A 25,943-nucleotide genomic window follows, 5' to 3' on the forward strand; every position below is an offset into this window, starting at 1 on the left:
GGGCTGAACCACCAGCCTTCTGGTTAGCAGTGAAGTGCCTTAGGCACTATGCCACCAGAGCTCCCACAGATATTTACAGCCTTGGAAATACTACGGGCAGTTCTACTCTGTCCCATAGGGTCACTATGAGTTAAAATCGACTTAATAGCAATGGATTAGGTTTGGTTTGCACATGTATAAGCAAAATATCTTCCCTAAGGTCAAGGTCCACAGCTTATTTCCACTGTATTCAAAAAGCATGACAACACACCAATTTGAATGATAAAATTCATCATTTCTCAAAATATCAGGAACACAGTGACATTTTTAAATAATGGCTGTTTTATTTAAGAGAAAAGAAACAAAAACCTTGAAAGAAAATGAAAATGTGTATCTCTAGGATCCTTGAAAAAAAAAAAAGTTATCATATTATTAACCAATACTTCTAGATACTTGTTAAGACATTAGGATTTAGCTATTTTACCCAGGATCCACACAATAATGAGTTACACAAAGTCAGATGAATTTGCTAAATAAATCTTAATATTTAAAATCCTTGTATTTTGGTGGTATTTTTATATCCAAAATGCTTTTTCTTAACTATTTCCCCTATTCATGGTATAGAAAATATTCTTTCAATTTTAAAGAGAAAACACACTGATTGATTCTCCCAAGATCACAAAATTAGTGTTGGAAAAGATAAAACTTCCCCCACACACACCAAAACCAGGTGGTTTTATTTTGTTATAATCTTTAACTAAACTACACTGCCCTGTTAGTGTTTTCATTGTAGCATTACACTAAAAGGAATACAGGATTAAGAAAAATATCCTTCATTGATAGCTTTATGTTAAACAGAAGAAAAAAAAGTGGTATGCAAAAGTATGTCTCTCCCAAACACTTACTTGTACAAGTTCATTGCAGCATCATTCATGATCACCAAAAGGTGAAAACAACCTATGTGTCCATTAACAAATGAATGGGTAAACAAAACATGGTATATCCATAAAATGGAATGTTATTCAGCCACAAAAAGAAATGAAGTTCTGACACATGCTACAACACGGATGAAAACGTTATGCTGAGTGAAATAAGTCAGACACAAAAGACAAATATTGTATGATCCCACTTCATGAAAGGTAGTGAAGAGGAAAATGAATAGAGACAAAAGAGGTTACCAGGAGTTGGAGCAAAACAGAAAGAGGAGTTACTGCTTAAGGGAAATTGGCTCTCTGTTTGAGGTGTTGAAAAACTTGGAAACAGGCAGTCACAATAATTGCACGATATGGTGAATTGAACTAATGTCACTGAATTGTACCTAAAATGGTTCAAGAGTAGATGTTTTGTTACATACAATTTACCAAAACAAAATTATTTGTAAGAAGTATATTTGTGGTATAATCTCAGTTCTTCTAAAAACAAGCAGAAGGAGACTAAAAGGAAATAAAAGTTAACAGTGATCACCACTGTTCCACTGAATAGGAAAGTTACAGGTGATATCTTTTCTCTTTATAATTTTCTGTAATTTCCAAATGTGGTGCAAAGATCACGAGTTATTTCGTCATCAGAAATTAATTTCTAAATTCACATAAAATGACTATGCCAATATAGCAGCTCCATCACCACCACAACCAATTGCCACCATTGAGTCAATTCCAACTCATGGCAATCCCATGTACTTCACAGTAGAAGTATGCTTTACAGGGCTTTCATGACTGTGACCTTTTGGAAGCAGAATATCAGGTCTTCCTTTCAGGTGCTTCAGGGTGGGTTAGTAGCCAAGCACCTAACTATTTGTGCCACCAAGGCTGCCAGAATACCTCTAGCCTTGTGATTATAGTCCATGTCATAAAGTCAATACTTGAATTTCATTTCTAGATAAAAATCTAATTCAAAACTTCAAAGAATCAAATACTTACATATTCTTCCTGTTCATGATAAATTTCCTGAAAGACACTATCGCGCAACTGAATTATTTCTTGTTTTATTTTCTCAATTTCAGATACATCATGGTCATCAGACTTTAAGAAGAAAGAAAAAAGGATCTTGCAGGTTTAAAAGTAAATAAGTCTTCCTAGTGATAATTAGTACAAGTTGTACAGCAAATTGCTCTATGTCTGAATTCTATGTATCCTCCAATACCTAGCACATAACAGAGCCATGTAACACTTGTTGTAGTATATATAGATCAATTTATCCTGACTTTCAAAATCTACAAAAAATGAATTACAAAAAATAAAGACATAAAATCAATTTCATAGCTTTTTCTTGTCTCCTAATTTGCCATAGATTTTTACAAGATAAAAATGACCAACAGCTATTATAAGGCAAATGTAAGACAGGACACTAAAACACAACTGAAGTTCCTGGAATCATTTTCTAGATTAAGATTTTTTTTTAAAAGGTAAATAATGTATAGAATGCCTAGTAGGGGAAAAACAATATAGTAATTACAAAAATTCCATAAAACTCCAATGACAATAAATCAATCATCTTAAAAGGCATATATATACTTTAAAAGTCAGATATAATTCTCCAAAAGGTGAAAAATCAAACTAAAGAAGATCACATTCCCCACAGCCCAAAATAGGATCTAACTGAGTAAACCTTACACTATTAGTTCTGAAGGAGCACCTACACCACCCCCAAGTGCTCAGAAGAGGAAAAGAGTTAATTCAAATTAGATTAAGACATAACACAGATAGATCCTTTTTGTACTTAAATTGAATTCTCAAGAGAACACATGAAATTGCCAGCTTATTTACAAAGTTTCAAGCCTAAGGAAGAAATTTAGTCCAGATTAAAAGCATCCTAATCCATCCAGTTCTATTATCTTATAAACACAACTTAAAATATCTGTAAAAAATAGTATATCCAGCCATAAAAAGAAAGTCAGCAAAAGACATCATGGTCTTAAAAATACATATTATCTGACAATATTTATTCTGCCTTTGAGGAATCACCCTATCATTTGCATATACTGCTGCTAGTTGTGGTTGAGTCAATTCCAATATATGGTGACCCCACGTGTGTACAGCAGAACTGATATATAGGGGGTTTTTTTAAGGCTGCAATATTTCAGAAGCACCAGCCTGTCTTCTAAGGTGCCTCTGGTTGGGTTTAAACTGCTAACCTTTCAGCCGGCAGTTGAGTGCTTAACTGTTTGCACTATTCAGGGACTATGACTCCATAAATTAGCATGTAAGTAGGCTTGTATCATAATGACCGTTATAACAGGGCAGACCAATAGAGTTTTAAAAATTATTCTAAAATGCCCATATTACCAAAAACTAAAGTAGGCATAAAAACTGCTTTTAAAAAACATTTAATTGACATACCATACAAGAGTTAGTAGTTATATTATTGCTGTAATCACAATCTTATTTACATACACGGAGGGAAAAAAGTATATAAAATATTATGACTAATGATTTTCTTAAAGAATCCACTTATATGTTAATTTTATGAAACAGACCCTAAGTAAAATGAAATTTAAAGTTCTATAAGAAGCAACTGTTTCCTTACTTCTTCCAAATTATTCTTTTCAACCAACTTCCATCTCAGTCGAGCTTTCAAGCCTTTCAATGTCTTCTTAATGGAGAGCAAATGATCCACATTGGGACTTTTATTTAACCATTCGGTCATCTGCTTCTTAAACTAAATGAGAAAAAGAAGTTACTATATTTTCAAACATATCAGTCAGCTTACTGACCATTTATCATTTCTCTATCAAAATTCAACTTAATGAGTTCAAATTGAAACATTAAGAGAGCTTCAATTTTTAACAAAACAATTCTACTAATTGATTTCTACTAATTGAATTCGATTTAGAAGAATTATCAGTTCCAGTAATCAAAATGAAAAGATAAACACCAAATATGTCAAGCTGAGAAGTACAGTGAGACATGCACTGTTAGGATTTAAATTAGAATTGCTACTGATAATGTAAATTGAAATCACCTTTCCCAAAGCAGTTTGACAACATGTATCAAATGCCTAAGGCACTGACTGCTAATCACAAGGCTGGCGGTTCCAACCCACCAGCCACTCCTCGGAAGGAAGATGGGGCAATCTACTTCCGTAGTGATACTGCCTTTGAAACCCAAGGAGGGATGGCTATGAGTCGGGTCCGACTCGACAGCACATAACAACAACAACAACAAGTTTTAAAAATGTTCATTCCTTTGACTTACTAATTACATTTCTAGGAATCTATTCTCAGGAAGTACACTAAAAAATATGTATAGATGTTACGTACAGTGTTAATTATAGTAGAATATAATTGGAAATGACCTTAATGTCCAACAGATGAAAGGTTAAATAATGTTGTACATACCATACAAGGGATAATGATTTAGCCACTCCAAATGCATTAGGGAAGAATCATTAGTCACATAGGAAGACAGTCACAATGTATCATTAAGTGAAGAAAATATTTTTGAAGTAGCTTACAAACAATGCAATGCATATAATACATATGCATCCATATAAATAACCAGTCAAAAGGAAATACTCTTAAACTGACACTGACTATTTCTTAGGCTAAGGGGATTATAAATATTTTTTTAATTTCTTTTTATCTTTTTGTATACAGCAAATTTTCTACAGTAAACCTGTAGAGGCAGAAAATTAGGATAAAAGTTATATGTTAAAGGACATAAGAAAATCAAAGAACGTCAGACTCTGAATCTCAATATACTTGTATCAAAAAAAGTCAACGTCTCTACTGTAAAATGAATTTAATTATCACTAGCAATAGTTATACTATTTTTCTAGTAAAAATAACTTACCTACAAACAAGGTATTAAATTACTGGAGAAAAATATATGTATTAAAAAATGGAAAGCATTAATCTTTAAAAACAGTAAGAGAAAGTATAATCCAACCTCAACACTGTCCTTGTACTTAGATTGTATTATGGCAATGAGCCTTTCTTCTGAATTAATCTTTTGCAGTACTTGACTATACGTATTTAAAATTATCTCCTTGCCTGCATCACCTTGGTCCTAAATGAAATAAAACACATGGAATTACACACAAAGGAGTATCCAAAATAGTTAAAAACTTTTGTAACAATGGATAGCCTTCAGGGATGATCCCTTTGACAAATTCTGTATCATTTCAAAATATTTCTTAAACACAAATCTCTTCCTGCGTAGGACAGAGACTGACAAATCAAAGATGTTCATATGGGAAATTTCTTACCATTACATTGTTATTCCTGAAGCTGTTTGGAGTATACCATTAAAGAAAATGAGGGATATTGATATACTAAATATAATAAACAATACAGAACATCTAATATTAATTTTAGAAACCATCTATTAAATAGGAGCTCTGGGGGTGTAATGTCTAAGACATACGACTGCTAACCAAAAGGCTGGCAGTTCAAACCCACCAGCCACTCCTCAGTAGGAAGATTGGGCAATCTGCTTCTGTAGAGATACTGCTTCGGAAACCCAAGGAGGGGTCACTATGAGTCAAATCGACTCAACAGAAGTGAGTATATCTATTAAATAACTACTTCTAAAATCAAATCTCAGTAAACAACCTAAATCAAGAATATCTGACAAAGAAGGTAATACAGTAGTGCATAATGTGTTTTTTTTAATGCTAATAGGAATAAAATTTTAATAAGCAAAATGAAAAATAAAACATGACCCCTAAGTCTCTGAAAAGCAGACTAAATGACTGGGAAAGAACTCTAATGAGCAATATTAAAATTACAAAATGCTCTTCTGAAGAGTTACACTAATTTTTAACTTGACACAGCAATACAGAATATACACAACAGAGAAAGGGGTATATTAATTAATCTTGCTTGTCTACTTCCAGAACTCTCACAGATTTCACTGCAAATTTTCACAAATTTTAAAGAGTCTTTTCTTTTAGTCAATGAGTATGATGGATCCAAGATCAAATGATATAGAAACCTGATCCATTTAGATTAAAAGGTACACTAAACATTAGATTGTTTTTCTTAATGTGAAATTCCTCTATTAAAATTAAAATGTCACCCTGTGAAGAACAAAATTTTCACATTTAAGATTACTTGAAGTAAGTCTACTTTAAACAGATCAATAAGAAGAAAGCTAAAACTAGTCTTAATATTTTCTAACTTGCAAAAAGCCTTTATTATTGGTTAATATTTTCTAATAAGCAAGAAAAACCATATTGCTTCAAAGGAAGCATTAATATACTATGAATACTCACATTCAAAGACATTTCCAACTCTTTGCAGACACTTGACTCAGTCTTCTCTAGGATTTCATCAACATTATCAATTGTGTCTTCAGCAGTCAGTGATTCTTCCGCAGTTAGATCAAAAACCTCATTTGCAAATATAAAAACATAAAATATCACATATAATTAATTCAATTAACATCCACTGTATCTTTAGAGCTAGGAATAAAGCATTAGCCTATGCACTTGGGCAATGTGAGGAATACAAGTGTACACAAGAAAGATAAAATACCTACCCTTAAAAAACTTATGTATCTTTAGATGTGTGAGAAAAAATTTCACACACCTAAAGAAGCCTCTCTGAAGGAAAATGGGGCAATCTACTTCCGTAGTGATACTGCCTCAGAAACCCAAGGAGGGGTCGCTATGAGTCGGGTTCGACTCGACGGCACATAACAACAAAGAAGCCTTGTATTTTTTAAATAATTTGTGGTTAAGAGTGGAGAGAAGAATATCCAGACAAAAAGTAGGAGGAAAAACAAGGACAAGGCCAAGAAGATGATTTTTAAGAAGAGTAAAAGAAGCAGTCTGACTAAAAGCTAATAAAGAACTTGGGATAATCAGATGGCAACTTTAAATCTGAGAGGTAGTAGATGTACAGTATCATCTCTTGAACAAGAAAGTATATGGTTATATACGGTACTTGCTAATGACTTATTAGTATTTAAGAATCTGGAGATTAAAAATTAAAAATTAAACACAGAATGATTCCCATTTCATCGGGAAAGCAAAGATATTTTCTACCAGGAAATAAAGTTTATAATAAGGTGTTAAATAGAATAAAATCAGGGACCCAAAATATAAGATATAGAATTCACGGGTACAAGTAGTCACTCTGATTTCAGATTCAGTGTTGTGATTATGGAGATATGGATTAGGAAAACAGCTATGGAAAATCGAAAGGAAGGGAAAACAGCCACAACTTGATAACTAACCTGAACAGAACCAAACTTATGATTAACAACAAGAGAAAGGCAAAAAAATACGTTATGTTAAGGTATCATCAAGAAAGCACCAAAAATGAGAAGTAGCTAGGGATTAAAGGATTTTTCCCAAAAAAACAAAGCTAGAAATGTATATTTGGAAGTCTCCATAGGTTAGACAGATGACAGCATGGTTGTCCTTACCTTTTCAGAGCAAGCTATAAAGCAGGCAGAATAGCACAGAATCAAAAAACAAATTAGGCCAAAGCTCAATTATGGTTCTGAATATGTATTATGCAGAAGTAGATGCCCCCAAGCTTCTTGGAAAATTATATGGCATCTTTACTGATAACAAATAAGAACCAAAATAAATAAACAAATAAAAGATCTTTTTAAGGATCTAATATCAACCGACACTAATGTTCCCCATTTATTTGAGATATCTTTAAGATGGCTAAAACTTAAGAGTTACACACTGCCAAAGAATTAAGAAAATATTATTTTAAGCATGGCTAGTTAGTCACTGAATGTTAAAATATATATCTCTTGCTAAAAAAAAGATACCAAAATAAAGACAAAAGCTCTACTATGCTGTAAAGCACATGTACATACACTTACTCTTACGTCTAACATTATTCTTGTAAAATAAACAGTATACTTGTAATAAACTACAGTAATATCATATAATGATTACATGCTGATTAAGTTTTGTTTTCATTTATGTCTTAAATGGAATATAAATCCTTCACTCCTCCATCCAATCATACACATATACACATGCCCTCCTCCTTTCTATTTCCCACTTTCATCTCTTTTTACCCTACTTCCCTTTTCCCTCTCTCCCCTTCTTCTCTCAAAGAAAAGAATTAAATTACATTTGGAAAATTTAAAAGGAACACAGTCCTTGGTTTATGCTACAATCACCACTGGAAGCTCTTAATACCTTTAAGGTGCTGTAGAACCATCCTACAAGACGTTGTAGAGAAGCCTGTGTTTCATTTCTAATGCTGGTTAACTCCTCTCTTTTACCACACTTCCATGCATAGAATTTCTTAAGTATTTCTTCAGAGTCTGTCCCTTCTTTGGCCTGTCCATACACTGCTTCTAAGGAGGCTGACAAATCCTGCAGAAAGATACATTATTAACTGGGGATTATGGAATTCAAGCATAAGATCCCAGAAACCCAAAAGCAGTATATTGAGCACTCAACCTTAAAAATTAAGTAAATAATACTTAGAATCATGAGACAGAGATAAAAACAATAAAAAAACAACCTGGAAGGAACTTTATTTGAAATTTATAGTGAAAGTAAACTGACTTAAGGTCATATATAGAAAGTTTTATATTCTTACATTGTTAAGTACAAACTGTCCTCTTCTCCTTGACTTTAAGTTAAGAGTCACTACAGGTTATCCTGACATGGAAGTTTGTAAGACTTATTGCTTAAAAAAAATAATAATAAACTAGACACCAAAATATGCAATATAATTCCAATGTTAAAAAATACTAATTTATATATATGTAATTAAATATATTAATTATATATGTAATTAAAAGCATAAAAAAAGACTGGAAGAAACAAGATAGGAAACCAGTACAGCCTATTGTCTCTTTCTAAGAATAAACCCTAAAAATGCCAGAAAGACAAGAAGAAAACGCAATAAAGCCTGGATATTTTTATCAAAAAAATTCTGAGAAATCCTTGGAAAAATACAAGATGGTCAGTGCTTAGCACTAAGTGAAGACAACCATTGCAAGTGGGAAAAGTCCCATACCACAGCACAGGATAGCTTGTGGGAAAAGATAACCTTTGCCCTTCTGTTTCCTTCAGATTGGCAGCAGAATCAACCCAACAAGATGTCATGAGTTTATACAAGCACAGTTCAACATAGATAAGGCAAAAACTGATAACCTGTACAGAAGAGCTGGCCACCCATGAGCATTCTCCCTCCTTTCCTTTTCTCCTGAACATCTGGTAGATATCTATACCCAAGGTGGTATCCTCTAGAAAATACCAGTGGCTGAGGTAAAGAGAATGGGAGATTCACTGAAGAGTTAATATCATCTGAGAGAAAAGGCAGAGCATAGTCAAGCCCAGACTACAACACTAGCTCTGCAACACTAACTCTCCACTCTTGAGAAACACCCTTTTTCCTAAATTGGTCTGAAATGGTACAAATTATAGTCCAGACTTTCCCCTTCCCCAGTCCTCTAAGAATCAAGGTAGGTTCAAGTCCTAAAACAATATGATATCCTGAGGGGGAGATGGAAGGGAGGACAAAAATATGTGAATAACACAAGCATTCTAAAAGAAATAAAGCCAAGCTACTGTATAAGAAGCAAGCAAAATAAGCCTAACAAATAGTCTCACCAAAAAGAGAAGATACTGAAAAACAAAAAAAAAATCAAGTTGTAATAAATAATAACTGAAGATACTGAGTATGAAAAGAAATACTTACGAAATTAAAAAAAAAAAAAACAGATCACTTAATGGCAGAAGAGATATAGCTAAAGAACCAATTAGTGAGCTAGACAGGTAAGTCAAGGACTCCTCCTCCAAGAAGACAAAGAAAGGGAAAAAAATAGAACAGTTAAAATATGCAGAGGATAAAAGTAGAAATTTAAATATCTATCTAACAGAAATTTCAGAATTAGAGAAAAAGTAAAGCGACAATATCTTAAAGAAATAATTACCAAGGGGAAGAAAGAGTAACTTGCTAACTAGCAGGTTGTTGCTGTTAGATGCCAACAAGTCGGTTCTAACTCATGGTGACAACAGAACAAAACATCGCCCAGTCCTGTGCCATCCTCACAATCTTTGTTATGCTTAAGCAGCCCACTGTTGCAGCCACTGTGTCAAATGAATATCACTGAGGGTCTTCCTCTTTTTTGCTGACCCTTTACTTCACCAAGCATGATATCCTTCTCCAAGGACTGGTCCCTCCCAGCAACATGACAAAATACAAGAGGCAAAGTCTTGCCTTCCTTGCTTCTGAGCAGCATTCTGGCTGTCCCTCATCCAAAACAGATCAGTTTATTCTTCTGACAGTCCACGGTATACTCAATATTCTTCTCCAACACCATAATTCAAATACATCTATTCCTCTTCGGTCTTCCTTATTCACTGTCCCATTTCCACATGCATATGAGGTGACTGAAAATACTATGGCTTCAAAGTGACATCTTTACTCTTTAACATTTTAAAGAAGTCTTTTGCAGAAGATTTACCCAATGCAATACAATGCTTGATTTCCCTGACTGCTGTTCCATGGACACTGGATTGTGGATCCAAGTAAAATGAAATCCTTGACAAGTTCAATATTTTGTTTATCATGATGTTGCTTACTGGTCCAGTTGTGAGGATTTTGGTTTTCTTTACATTGAAGTGTAAACCCTACTGAAAGCGGCAGTGTTTGATCTTCATCAGTAAGTGCATCAAGTCATCTTCATTTTCAGCAAGCAAGGTTGTATCATTTGCACATCACAGATTGTTAATGAATCATCCTTCAATCCTGATGCCACCTTCTTTTTCATATACTCCAGCTTCTCAGATTATTTGCTCAGCATACGGATTGAGTGAAGGGAAAGGTAATATATATTAAGGAGAAGGTCAACATAAAAAGAAAAATGCAAGGGAAGACATTGTGAAAAACACAAGAGTTAAGGGCAACAAAAGTAAATAGTATTACATACACAATCCTGCAATAACAGTAATAACAATAATCTACAAGTAGATACATAAGCATACAAGCTGAAAAGAAGTTGAAAGGCAAATGGGATTATGCCCACAAATATATATACATTTGATAGTGGATATTTCTACATATATATTTATATGTATTGCAAATACATCCATGAATATAGTAGAGCATACAGAGGGCAAAATTACAAAAACTTCTTAGACATAACCAAACACCTTGAGGAAATGAGTCACTGGGCCTGGGGGCTCAGGACCATAGTCTCAGGGGACATCAAGGTTAACTGGCATAACACAGTCCACAAAGATAATGTGCTGTATCTTACTTTAGTAAGTAGTGACAGGAGTGTTATATGCTTGTGAGCAACCATCTAAGGCACAACTCTTGGTCTCACCCTGTCCAGAGCAAAGAAGACTGAAGAAATTCAAAGATGCATGGAAACAATTACTAATGGACCACATAAACCCCAACCTCCACAAACCTGAGACCAGAAGAATTAGATGATGCCTGGCTACTACTGCCAAAAACTCTGAAAGGGATCACAATAGAAGGTCCTGGATAGAGTGAGAGAAGAATGTGAACATAACTCAAAATCATGAAAGCAATCAGGCTTCCTGTATCATGACTGGGGATGTACTCACAAGACATACATATTTGTCAAAACCTACAAAACTAAACAACAAAGAGTAAACTTTACTGTATGTAAATTAAAAAGGCAACTTTAAAAATTGGAAAAAAAAGCAATCAGGCTCACTGGTCTGATAGAGACCAGTGGAGCCCCTGAGACTATGGCCCTTAGTTACCCTTCAACCCTGGAACTGAGCTCACCCCCAGGCTCAACTTTCAGCCAAACAATAGAAAGGCCTATTAGGTGAACAGTAACACCAGAGAGGTATGCACCCCTTAGAATAATCAATCATACAAGATCAAAATGGCAGCTTTTGCCTAGGAATAAAGCTCAGGAAGTAGAACAGTCCACTTGTGGAAAAGACAAATGTGAAGTGAAAGCAGAAAACACAAACAGAAACTTGTACACCAATGTTCACTGCAGTACTATTCAGAACAGCCAAAATGTGGAAACAACCAAAATGGCCATCAACAGATGAAAAGATATACAAAATGTGATATATACACATGACAGAATACTACTCAGCCATAAAGAAAGGAAGTTCTTATGCATGCCACAACATGGATGAACACTGACAGTAATAATGCTGAGTGAAATTAGTCAGATGCAAAAGAACAAATACTATATGATCTCACTTATATGAAATAATGAAAAATATAAAAACCAAAGATTATCAGTGGTTACTAGAAGTGGGAGAGAGGGAGCGCATGGTGTAGAATCATCCTACTAAAAATAAACTATTTGTCCTTTTGGTTCTGGTTCTAAAGTCCTACCTGGTCTGACTTTTACTGGGATTGGCTGGGGAGTTCCACTCAGGAACCAACCTTTATCCAGATTGGCTGAGGAGCCCTGACCAATCCGACCTCTACCTGGACTGGCTGGTGGGCCTTGTGCATTTTGACCTTTCCTAAAATTGGCTGGGAAGGCCCGACCCTATAATTAACCTTTACACAGATTGGGTAGGGGACCTGCCTGGTGACTTACAGAAATCTTAGAACCAGGAGGCTCAGAAGGGGCCTTCTGATCCACAAGAACCAGGAGAGGAGTGCCTCCTTTGCGGGGTTAAGGAAGAAGGAGGGACTGCTCTATGAACCTCCAAGACCAAGTAAACTTGCAATGGTGACAGAGACACCAACCACAATGGTACCAGAAGAAGCAAAGCCAAAAGCAGACCCAGATGGTAACAGCAGAGTAGAAAGAGTGAACCTCAGCCAAGAACTAAGAGGAGCAAGCCAACAGTCAAGCTTGCCAGTGAAGTCATTGAGTTTCCTGTTTGAAAATTTCCTGATGGGTGAAAATGAACATTAATTTTCAGGAAGGGTAAGCAGGTCTCTTTCAAGATGTAAGCAGGTCTCTCCTGTTACACACTGAGGACCCATGCTGGGACCCCTCCTAAACATCACCTTTTGTATGTCTTCATTTCTGTGTATCACATTCTCTGTTATTAAACTTGTTATCACAGTTATGTTATGTCCTTGAAAATACACTAGACATTAACTTAAAATCATATGAAGGAAAAAAAGATCTCCAGTAGAAGTATTTATGGTATTTTTGGTTTGTAACTCTGTTGTTGTTATGTGCCGTCGAGTCAGACCCGACTCATAGCGACCCCTCCTTGGATTTCCGAGGCAGTATCACTATGGAAGTAGATTGCCCCACCTTCCTTCTGAAGAGTGACTGGTAGGTATGAACCACCAGCCTTCTGGTTAGCAGTCAAGTGCCTTAGGCACTAAGCTAAAATGACAAATGCATAAAATATAATATTTATGTTAGTGGGCACATGATTTATAAAAACACAATTTGTGACAATGACATAAACAGGGAAAGGGAAGAGCAGAGCAGGAATAAAGTTTTGTGTATTACTAAAGTTAAGTTAGTACCAGTTTAAAGTAGGCTGTTATAAATTCAGAATGTTAAACATAATCTCCATGGTAACTACAAAGAAAATATCTGAAAAACATATACAAGAAGGGAATTACAATGGGTCACTACAAAAAAAAAGAAAAAAAAAACTAAGCACACAAGAAGGTAGCATTGGAGGATAAAAGGACTTAAAAAGGTGCAAAACACAAAAACAAATAGTAAAATGATAGAAATAAGTCCTTTCTTATTGCTAATTACCATAAATGTAAATAGGTTAAACCCTCCAATCAAAAGGCAGAGATTGGCAGAATGGATTTAAAAACATTATCCATCTATATGCTATCTACAAGAGACACATTTTAGACCCAAAGTGAGAAGAAACAGGTTGAAGGTAAAAGGATAGAATGAAAATTTTCAGTGCCAACAGTAACCAAAAAAGTAACTGAGATGATCATATTACTATCAGACAAAATAGAATTTAAGTCAAAATCTATCATAAAAATTGATGAGAAGAATTCAGGAGTACATATGAGTATGCACACATACAATATTAGCTTATATTCTCAATTTAGTTAACCACTCTCCAAAAATGTATGAAAAAAATGATGATTACATAATGTCAAAACAAATGAAGCATGTAACTTCAAATTGGGTCCCAAAGTCCCCAGTGTGGATATAAAGTTGCCAACGACATTATGCAAAGTAAAGGTGTGCACTGTAGAAAGGTAAATTTTTACTACACTAATACCCTTTTATATCAAAGGCTTACTTCACCATTTTTGAAAAAATTAATGCTATTTATACAATTCCACTTAAGGAAATCCTTCAGACTAGGACTGCAATGGTCCCTGAACCACACACAGTATCATCATCAAAGTTACACTGGCATGCTGCTGGATAAAAAGTGACCAAATATCCCTGTTTTGCAGTTTTTCAGCAGTTTTTCATCAAGCTCACTTCCTGCAGTCTACAAAAGGCAAGGCTACTAATTATCACAGCTATTATTCAATTCTGTACTAAAGATGCTAAATCATGCAGTAGATATTCAGATATATAAAAGGTAGATGAGTAAGAGGTAAAAGGGTTATTATTTTTAAAAATGGCATGTCCACATAGAACACTCCAAAAATATTAACAGATAAATGAGAACTAAAAGACTTCAGCAGGGACACCTCAGAGAGAAATCAATACATAAAAATCGGTAATATTCTTCTATGTCATTAAAAGGGTACCAGAGGGGCAACATTCACATGGAGGAAATGCAGGACACACAGGAGTGCATAACTATGAGGGGCATGGGGCTGAGTTACCGGGAAGAGAGGGGAAGGGAGGAGAGTGGGTTAGGGCTGGAGATGGTAATTGGAGAGTGAAACCAAGTGTACATGAAATGTTGAATGTTAAACTCTGCTCTGTAAATTTGTACCTAAAGCACAATTAAAAAAAAAAAAAGGAGCTCTGGTGGCATAATGCATAAGCCATATGACTGCTAACCAAAAGGCTGGCAGTTCAAACCCACCAGCCACTCTTTGGAAGGAAGACTAGGCAATCTACTTCCACAGTGATACTGCCTCGGAAACCCAAGCAGGAGTCGCTATAAGTCGGATCCAACTCAATGGCAGTGATAGTTTTTTACGTCATTAAAAATAACTAGAAAATGGAAAGAGCGTATTTACAAAAAAGAATCAAAATTATAAATATTTAGGAGTTAAATGAACAAAAAATGTTTGTGACCTCTTTAAAGAATAATTTTAAACATTGTTAAAGGAGATAAAAAGAAGATCTGAATAAATATAAAGAAATAAAATGTTAATAGATGGAACAACTTAACACTGTCATGCTCCTTCACTCCAAATTAGTGCCATTGTTTAGCTGCAAGGTAACACCCCTCATACAACTATTGGACTCTAAACTGTAGTAACAATAGGGTAGGACATACACAATTATGGAGCTTAAAAGCTCTACATATTTCAAGTATCAGGGTCCCTCTCTCTAACTCAGGCATATGGCCCTACTAGATTTTCTGCTAGAATGCAATGGGCAACTGAGGTCCACATGCCTGCTACTGCTCATGTCTCCACATGTTTCCCCCAATGAATGTTGCTCTAACAAGCCTAGGTATCTGGTCATTTTACCATATTATCTAGAGACAAACATACAAACAAACCTATTAAATATATTAATATAAAATTTAACTCCATTAAAAAGAAATTGGAATTCAGTAAAGAGAAGGAAAACTCAAGAAAAATGCTAATTTCACTTCCCACATATTAAACTTATATATTAATTTACATTTAACTCATTTTTAATTCCAACCTGCAATGTTTTCAAGCGTTTATTAAGAGGTAACTCATCTACTTCCAGAATAAAACCTTCTACTGCCTTGTAAAGCTTCTGTTGCACTTCATTTCTTCTAGCAATCAAAATATTCCCTTCATTCTGGAAGAAAGAAAAAAAATAATAATAACTATCAATAATACACCAGGTGTTTCTTTATACACTGGTCTATATTTGGGAGAAAAAAAAAAGTATCTCTTAAATTAAGTAAAATTCAACACTACATTCTCCAAACATAGTAACATTAGATCAACAAAATGACAGAGCTTTTTCCCCTTAATTAAAAATGACATTTAAGTTCAATAATCCTGTTCTACTTTATTTTTTCCCATTATTTCTGTAACAATGAAATTTTTTATTTTCTTGAGAAAATTATAAGATCCTATAATCCAGGGAGTCCTGCTGGCACAATGGTTCAACACTCAGCTGCTAATTAAAAGATCAGCGGTTCAAATCCACTCAACTCTGTGAAGAAAAGACCAGGTAATCCAATCCCATAAAGATCAAAGTCTAGGACACCCTATGTCAGTTCTACTATGTCCTACAGGTTCACAATGAATCAGAATTGACTCAATTGCCCCTAAAAACAACAACATTATTACACACTACCTCCCTCTACTCTCATCCCATCCTCAACTCCCCCTTCATCTACTCATCCTCACGATTCAGTTAAATTCTACCAGGATAAAACCTCCAATTCTCCCAAGAGGCTATGTTCCAAATACACAAGTGAGAGAGATCCAACAACCCTATCCATTATTTCCATTGTAATACCTAACATACTATATTGAAATCATCTATTTATATACCTGTCCTGCACCCAACAAAGATAAAGATAGGGTCATGTCTTAAACAAATTCTTGTCTTTACCACCTGTGGTAGTAACGGAACATACATTTAAAAGCATGGATTTTGGGATATTCATTCTTGCTTAAGCTGAACCAGACTATTTTAAAACTATAAACACAAGAGAAAAATTCATTTCTTTCATTTAAAAAGAAAAAAAAATGTGGCAACCATGTTAAAGAACTGTGCAAAATATATAAATGAAAATAAGAAGTCTAAATTAAGTACAATAAGGAAACAAAATGGAACTTCATTTGCATGTGATTCCATATTCATCCAATGGTCTGCTTTTCAGTATATCAAATTACATTCAAGACAATGAAGCCTAGAAGTCAGTCCTGAAATATCAGCAACAGTAAAAACAAATACTTGCTTTAAAAAAATCTTATTTATACAACTAAAATACATTAGGCCCTCTCCCTCACTGCCTTGAATCACTTTCTTACGCTCAAACCACAAAAATAAAACAAAGCAAAGCAAAAGAAGCAGTTCTTTTCCATCTCAATTACATTAAAACACATTATAAAGTTGTTAACATATTTGGCAATGTCATTTAAATGGAAAGATAATAGACTTCATAGTCAGACAGATCTGGATTCAAAGTACATATTAACATTAATTCCTATGAGCTTAATTCCTATGAGCCTCTGTTTCCTCACTAATAAAATAGGGACAAAAATATCCATCTTGTTTTTAACTTTTAAGTTAAAAACAAGAAAAAAATTATAAAGTGCTTATAACATTACCTGCATTTTATAGAGATTCAAAAATTATTAGTTCTGCCCTCATTTTTTCTTTCATAATCAGAAGTTAGAGTCTAAGACACAAAATAACCAAATATAAACCCTTCTCCAAACTAAATGATTCCTGACATTTCCAAAGGCCTAATTATTCTGTTCAATTTTCTCATTCAAAGCCAGTTAGGTTGCCAGTTGGCCAACCTGGGTATAAACAGGGAATGTAGACTGTTGGGGTATAATCCAGAAGCAGAAACTACCAACACTTTAGATGGAACAACTCTAAACCCAGTAAGTATAGAGCTCATCAAAGCTGCTATGATTGTTGCAGGGAATATTTTTACAGGGAAAACAAGGATTTCTGTTCAGCTAGATATAAGCTAAAGAGATCTGCAACGGAAAATACACACACACACACGTATCTAAGCTAATAAAGAACTCATCTGAAATATTTTATTCTTCATGACCCTCCCCTACCCTCAAAAACCACCTCTTAACAGGTGGCCTGGATGATATTTAACAGTCCAATATTGCAACATAAAACATGCCACTAGGATCAAAAGACAAGATGGACATTAGGGATGTAGGAGCTACCCAGGCTTAAAAGCTTCATGCCCCTCAAAAGCCAATGCGTCTGTTCTAACAATTCCATAAGAACAGCATCCTGGGTCCCTCAAAGAGCATGCCCATTTGCAAGAGTCCTCATCAAGTTTTATAGTTAATTTGAAGTTCCTCACAGATCAGATGCAATTTCCAGGCAGGTGTTATATTTACTACAATGTTGCCTAGTAACATGGCTGAAATATCATTTTATCAGATTAACAAAGAAACAAAGATAGGGAGTCAACAAAGGGTAAAATTCACATACAAAAGGGGGAAAAAAGTTGTTATAACTTTGTCCACAATTATCATTTATCTACTCTACCTTTCTCACAAGGTCAAATAAGGAATTAAATGATATAATATGAAAATACTATAAAAAGTTAAAGACTTCAAACAAAGTCTATTACAGTATCTGTACTTTACTGCTTTCTCAAAAGATCAGTATCTCTTTATGTGCAATAGATAAGAATCTTAATTTTTTTTTTTTGTCAACCCACCACATTCTGACAAATGTGAATCTTCTTCTGAGCCAGATTGTATTCTGCCCAAATTATCTCTAATTCATTCAAAGAGGCTGGGGTAGTTAAGCATCCTTCATCCAATACTTGTACAGCATCTGAAAGGTCATCTCCAAAACGAACACTGATGTTCACACGCCTATTTAAAAAAAAAAAAAAAGTAGTAAAAAGGAAAAGATCAAAATACAAGAAATTAGAAAATCTATGTGAGCAAAAAGTTTATGCTTAAATAGTAATTGTCTAGAGTTAGTATTTACAACACTGGTTATAAAAAGGCATGTTTTTGAACTTTTATATAAAAGGACAACTATAAAAGCCTGCACACTTTACCAAACTGTATTATATGGACATCAAGTGGACCTGCAATTCTGAAGGATTTTTGGCCTAAACTTAGATTTGCAAAAACTTTTTTTAAAAAATTTCAATTTAGCCAATCTTGCTTGCTAATAAGACTATAGGCACATAGTCCCCGCATCCAAACAACAACACAAGCAGTCACTAAATTTACAAATGCAATCACAGTGCAGGCCAACTACCAAACCAACAAAGCCCAAAAGTATTGCTTTTTCTAGTTTACAAATATATTACCACTATCCTAGTGGCACATTCTTTCCTCAAATATGAATTAAAATATATTGGGTCATTTTGGTCCAAAGTCTGACTCACAAACTTTGCAAGTGTGCCGCTTGATTTCTGGTAGTGCTTCAAAATTGATTAGGTTCTGAAGAGACCAAATTACTCAAACTCTTAAGAATGGTAAACCAGATGCCAAGTGATGAATTTATTCTGGAAAATATAAACTTCCATTGAATAAATGACCAATGTGCAGTATTCATTCAAGGTAACACCCTTTTAGTGTTTTAAACTTCATGAGAAAATGAGTAACTAGTTTGAGTTTTGTATGTAGATTGCTTTGTGAACTATTTTATCTTCACTCCAGAAAAGCATGACACGTTATCCCTAACCAACAATAAAGCAACCCTCTGCTAGGGTAAAAATATTGGCATAATTCAAATATAAAATTCTAGAAATGCTAAATAAACTCTGTGCACAACTTACTAATCAATTTCTCTTTTCTTCTAACTCTTTGAAGATCACTTTGCAAATAATAAATTCTTTTTTTAGATAAAGTAAAAGAGATACTGGAGATTAGCCCTTAAAGTAATCCTAAGCACATAACAACAACAACAACAACAAGCAAAACAACTGGACATGGTAGTTTCCCAACAAACCAACACTTACAAATTGTGAGGTTTTTTTGTTCTTTTTTTTTTTTTTCAAGTTCACTCTACGAGATGAATTAGGAAACTATAGTTTCCAGCAGTGACAGAACACTGAGAAAAATACTATAAATTCATCTCAAGAATAACTATTTTTAGATTCTTCCTTCAAAGTCATAAAAACACAAAGATTAAATTTCAAAGCAAAACATGATAGGCACATAATTTAAAAAAAGCATCAACTATAAGAAATTATTTTAAATTATTCTTCTACAAATATACCATTACCTACCTAAATTCTTTCAATATTTCAACCTTAGCTGCTAGATCTTTCATTCTGGTGCCTACACGCACCTTTAGAGTACTTTCTAAATTTTTAGCCAAATCCAAAGTAGTTGCTTTCTCTTGCTGAAAAAAGAACAGGCACAAGCTAATTAGACCCAGTTAGGAAACTATATTTCTATTATTTAAATAGTTTCTTAGACATTATTAAACATAAAAGAAAAAAATTAGGCCAAAGAATAATAAATACTGATTTCCCTATTAGTTGGGATCTGAAAAAGATAATCTGCTTCAGTTCTCCGCCTTCACACAAATTGGAGACTCTCTTATCTCATCCTAACAAGAAGCCAAATAGAAATTAAATTTCACATATTTTATCTTTAATATTTAGATTTGTTAAAAAAATAAATAAAAGGTCTCCAGAGAACCAAAAATCCCAAATGATTTTCAATGAAAATTTGTTTTCTGATGAAGTCTTAGGTTCTCTACATTACAAAAATAACACTTCCTTGACCCAAGATAGATTAATATGCTTGCTTCTTAATGATTTCCCATATACGTGTCTACCATGAGTACCCAAAATAATGTATGTTGTTATTGTGTGTGCCGTCAATTTGATTCCAACTCACAGTGACCTTATATGACACAGTAGAACTGCCCCACAGAATTTCGTAAGCCATAACCTTTAGGAGAACAGAATACCAGGTCTTTTTTCCTGCAGACCAGCTGGTAGGTTCAAATCATCAACCAGGCGAACAGCCAAGCACTTCATCACTGTGACACTAATGTTCCTTAAATAATGTACGGAGCAGTAACATAAAGACCTGGCAATTTTATCCCAATTACACTACAAACTAGCTATTTCATAATTTAATGTCAAACTTTAACTCAATATTTAAGCACTATGCTTCTCTTGTCTTCATATTCTTCAACCCTTCAGTAAAATAGTGAATACTTATTAACAGTAGCCAAAGCTCAGTTATGCTCATAAACTTCCGTTCCTGTTGAGCGGCATAATCAAGAAAAATCAGTTACATTTGTTCCTGAAGACATTTTTATCAGCTGTACTTGTTATGATAATTACTCAAAAGAAGACTACATAAATCTAAAACATAAGATTGGGAAAATAAAGAGTTATTGTATCTTTGAAAACTACACTGTATGTTTTGAGAAGACTATTAAAGCAAGGTACTAATACAAAGTGTTAATCCATTTGGATAAGAACTATAAAATGCTGAGGGAAAGAATCACTTAAATGACATCAAGGAATTACTATTAATTTTTAAGTATGAATAGTTTTGTGGGTATGTTTAAAAACAAACTCTTTTTCTATGAAAGAGACACATTGAAGCACTTGCAATGAAATATTATGAATGGGATTTATTGTTTTAAAATAGTTCAAGAGGTATATAGATTTTAAAAAATTTAAAAAAGGACTGGCCACATGTTTGATAATTGTAAAATTTGGGTGGTGGGTACATCAGGGTTAATTACGTAACTCTCATTTTTGTAAACTTTTGAAACTTTACATAGTGAAGACTTTTCAAAAGAACAGAAAACGTAAATGATGCAATTCAATGGAATTCAAAAATTATTATTTTTGAATGTAAGAAAAAATTTTAGCTAAAGAAAGAGAAAGGGGGAGTAAGAAAGGAATGGGAAAGTAACAGGAAGTTAAATAAGCAATAAGAATAGGTGAGCAAACATATTTCCCAGTTGTCTTTACCTTAAGACATTACATACCTTCAGCTCCTGCGTAGTCTGTTCTACTTTCAATTCTAATGCCTTATAGCTTTCAAGAAGAACCTCCTTTTCTGTTTTAAGCTTTTCAATTTCTTCAATCAGTTTCTGATCCTGCTTAATTTTTGCCAGGCTAACATTGGACCCTAAGTTAAAGTCACTGGCAGTCAAACTTTCCCTATTAAAAACAAATTTACTCATTTTAAAAACCAAACTGTATAAGCTAACAGAGATCAGAAATCTAAACTAAATTGGGCTTTTACCCACAACATATTCTGAAGTTAATTTGGAAACTAATCTAAAACCTTAACCTGGTTTAACACTAAAAATATTTAATGTAAACTTCCTTTTATAACTGAAGTCATACTTCAAAAACAATGCTCTAATTCTCAGAGAAAATATATTTCACTACCTCAAAGCACTATCAACTCCTACAAATGCAGTTTTACAAAAAAAAAAAAGCATTCCTGTATCAGTTTCTTCCAATCCCTCTTCCCCAATCTCCTACCCCATTTGACAGTTTAGTTCCAGAAGCACTGGTAAGATCCCAACAAAAAGCCAGCTATATCACCCAAGACATCATGGCATGGATCATATGGCAAAAGTATGTAAACATTTTAGTACATAAAAACATCAAAATCTAGCTTTTTGCTTTAAGTTTATAAATCAAAATTATCTAAAACTGAACTCCTTTAGGAATAAAGGAGTTAGATTCCATCACAATAAATTTTCACAGGAGCTTTTATTAAAAAAACAAAAGGCAATCCATTGATATTCACTAAGATATTCTTATAGGAAAAAATTCAAACATGTTTAAAACTGTGGTTCTGCCTGAATAATTCAAATTTAGGTGCAGATTTTTATTTTTGATAAATGTATTCAAAATAGTTGACAAGTGAATTTTAAAGAATTCAGCAATGATTTTCTTTCAAAATGGTTTTTACTAAAAATATTTCTGCTAAAGAAATACAAGTTTGAGAAAAATAGAAATAAAAAATTACTATCAGCCCAAGTCATTGACAAAGTTATCATCCTAAATCACTGACATAGTTAAGGACTAAAAAGCATAATAAGCTTTGATTTCTAGTCTACTTTAACAAGGGCCTCTAATACGCGTTAGAAACTAGTTAAGACTTAAAACCCCACTATTGGCTTACTTTGGAAATGTCACATGATTTCCTGCATTTTCATTCTTCAAGTCAAGAGTCAGCCTCCCATTTGAGCGTCCCTTTGGCCTGCTGAAGGCTGATTGGTTTGATCGATGCCCCCACAAGGGAATGGGACTTTTGAGGTTCCTGAGAGCAAGCTGGCCAGTATCTGACTTTTTTTCCTCACAGATGTTAGTGCTGGAAGCTTGTTTGCATTTTTCTGCAAATCCTTTCTTAGCCACCTCTTCGCCTATATCTACATTGCCATACTCAGCCTGAGCAATAACTGTTCCATCTTGATAGGTTGCTTTAATTCTCACTTTTATTTCCTTTTCAAAAATCAAGCTCCCCAAAAACGTTCTGCCCTAAGAAAGACAGGGAAGAAGACATAAACCAGCTATAACACCATGCTTATATTTTTCCTCACATATTTTGCTTCTATCCAGCTTGCCATAGAACATATTTCTTCATTCTGATCTCAATGAAAGGAGCCTTACCTTGCTATGTAAATACGCATATATTTCTGCACATGTATGAACATATTCCAGTTACACACGTTAAAATTGTCCTTTCCAGAAGGAGAGTTACTTATTACCTACCTAATAAACCTAGTATAGTACACTAACGCCAGTAACTAAAGCAACCATATTTATAAATTTAAAAATGTGTATTAATTAAATATAATTGATTTTTTTTAATCTAGTAGATTGTATTTGTGTTCACCATTTTAGCCCCAACTAAAAAAATACATTGGTGTCCTAAGGAGTTACATAATAAATGAACTGGTATCTAGAAAAAGTACTTGATTTTTTAAAAATAGCTTTAAAAAACAACCAGGTACTCTGCTTTTAACATTAGAAAAGACCAAGAGCAAAATCAGAAACTCAAAGCACAAAATGTCAATAAAATGAAATTATGGAATGTGACAGGTTAGGAAATCCTAAATTCAAAATTCTCTTACATAAAATTTCATACATCTGGCTTATGAGAAACCAAATGCTTGCTAACTTTTAACTAAACTCAAAATTAGCTTAAAATTAAAATTTTAATTATTGATTATCCATCCACAGCACTGAGCACAGACATACTCAAAATAAATTTGGGATAGGATCTTGGAACTTTTAATAAGACCTTGTCTACTCCTCTAGAAAACTGTAATTTTCCTAAAATTCTTTAATATGATGGTCTAATATGACAATTATTCTTTATTCCCAAATTTTTCCAAATTCCATTCCTAACTGCATTCTAGACTAAACAGGAAACTAATCATTTCTCAGAATATATAAAGACCAACTTTGAAAGAAAAATAGGCACAGATCAAATTCACCAGTTCTTATCTTCCTTGAACTCCAAACCAAACCAAACTCCACTGAGTTGGAATCTGACTCCTCTATCTTTTTTCTCTTAGTGCCCTATCCCCAGATATCACAGATTTTCTTGTTTTTTCTTCCTCTTTTTCCCTTTTTTCTTTTTTTGATTTCCGTTCCTGTGTGATTACACGGTGTGTTTTTAGTTTTTTTATGGTTATTCAATTGTAATTTTTGTCTAACTGAGTGGGAGACAGGAACAGTCCCCATAAGACACAACTACACCCACACCTCCTGCAACTTCACTTACTGAGCAAGAGCCACTACCTACTTCTCCACCAACGGGCCAATGATAAAAAACCACCAAGAAGAGCCTGAATCACCCTTGGCTGTTCTTCACAAACAGTCAACAGAGATTTAAATACAATGACATGACGATGCGAGACAGCAGAGCATCACAGTCCACACAAAGAAGCAGGATAAAGTGGGAGAAACAAGGGAGCAGGATACAGACCCAGAACACATCCCTGAGGAAGAAGCAGCATTGGAACTCTCTGATAAGGAATTCAAAAGAATTATCTTTAGGTATCTTCAAAGGATTGAGAGACAGATAAAAGAAAACACGGAAAAAAACCTAGAAGAATTTTGGAAGAAAATACAAGAACAAAATGACAAAATAATTGAAAAATTAGAAATGATTCTGAATCTACAGATAGAAATCCAAAAGATTAATACTAAATTGTCAGAAAGAGATAACCCATTGGAAGGGCAAAGGAGTAGAATTGATGCAATGGAAGACAGAATTAATGAGATTGAAGACAAATATCTGAATACTTCTTTGGAAAGGTATCAATCTGAAAAAAGATGAAAACAAAATGAAGAAAGCCTAAGGTTCATGTGGGATACCATCAAAAGGAATAACTTAACGTGTCACTGGAATTCCAGAACAGGAAGACAAAAATAAAACCACTGAGAAAACTGTCAAAGACTTGTTGGAGGAGAACTTCCATGATATGATGAAAGATGAGAATATATCCATTCAGAAAATCCAACAAATGCCAAACAGGATAGACCCCAAAAGAAAATCACCATGACACATCATCATCAACCTCATCAAAACCAAAGACAAAGACGAAATCCTGAAAGCAGCATGGGAAAAACAAAAAGTTACTTACAAAGGACAACCAGTAAGAATAAGCTCTGCTTTCTCAGCAGCAATTATGCAAGCAAGAAGGCAATGGGATGGTATATATAAAACCCTGAAAGAGAAAATTACTCAACCAAGAATTATATACCTGGCAAAATTGTCCCTCAAATATGATGGTGAAATTAGGAGATTTCCAGAGAAGCAGAAAGTAAGGGAATTTGTTAATACCAGACCAACCTTACAAGGGATGCTAAAGGGAATCCTTTGAACAGAGAACGAAAATTAGCAAATAATAACCGACCATCAATACACAAGATGACATATCCCAGAAACCACAGCTATGGACACAGCCAAAGTAAAATGAGCTTACAAGATTGTAAACAGGGAACAAGAGATATCAATTGGCAAGTGATGACAACTACAAACAAAAAGAGGAAAAAGACTGTGTAGTCACAGAACTTCTAAATGGTGAAGAAGTTAAGAGAGTTGCAAGATAGAATAGACTAAACTCAGGGAGAAAATTATAAATCATAGGGTAACCTCAAAGAAAAATGATAAACCTTCACATCACAACAAAAAGAGGACAAGCACAAATATTCAGCATATACTAAAACAACAGCAACAAAGGAAATGATAACACGATTCATAAACATAATGAGCTCAGCACAGAAAATAATATGGAACAAAGAAACCAGGGACACCATGAAAAAAAGCATAACAAAATGCC

The 25,943-nt window shown here is 34.1% G+C and overlaps 1 protein-coding gene across 1 annotated transcript in view; it reads right to left on the reverse strand.

Moving 5' to 3' along the window:
- Window positions 1–25,943, reverse strand: part of STK31 (serine/threonine kinase 31) — a 174,147-nt gene that overhangs the window by 65,154 nt on the left and 83,050 nt on the right. Inside the window, exons 6-15 of the mRNA XM_007946528.1 lie at window positions 22,772–23,127; window positions 21,618–21,792; window positions 19,885–20,000; window positions 18,352–18,511; window positions 15,648–15,770; window positions 8,089–8,268; window positions 6,193–6,309; window positions 4,866–4,985; window positions 3,505–3,636; window positions 1,899–2,000 (exon numbers count right to left, since the gene is read on the reverse strand). Coding sequence (XP_007944719.1) covers window positions 1,899–2,000; window positions 3,505–3,636; window positions 4,866–4,985; window positions 6,193–6,309; window positions 8,089–8,268; window positions 15,648–15,770; window positions 18,352–18,511; window positions 19,885–20,000; window positions 21,618–21,792; window positions 22,772–23,127 — 1,581 coding nt within the window. The remainder of the gene's footprint in view (window positions 1–1,898; window positions 2,001–3,504; window positions 3,637–4,865; window positions 4,986–6,192; window positions 6,310–8,088; window positions 8,269–15,647; window positions 15,771–18,351; window positions 18,512–19,884; window positions 20,001–21,617; window positions 21,793–22,771; window positions 23,128–25,943) is intronic.

The sequence above is a fragment of the Orycteropus afer genome, unplaced genomic scaffold, assembly GCF_000298275.1.
Source record: "Orycteropus afer afer isolate SDZICR_OR568_19922 unplaced genomic scaffold, OryAfe1.0 scaffold00008, whole genome shotgun sequence".
Classification (NCBI taxonomy): Eukaryota; Metazoa; Chordata; class Mammalia; order Tubulidentata; family Orycteropodidae; genus Orycteropus; species Orycteropus afer.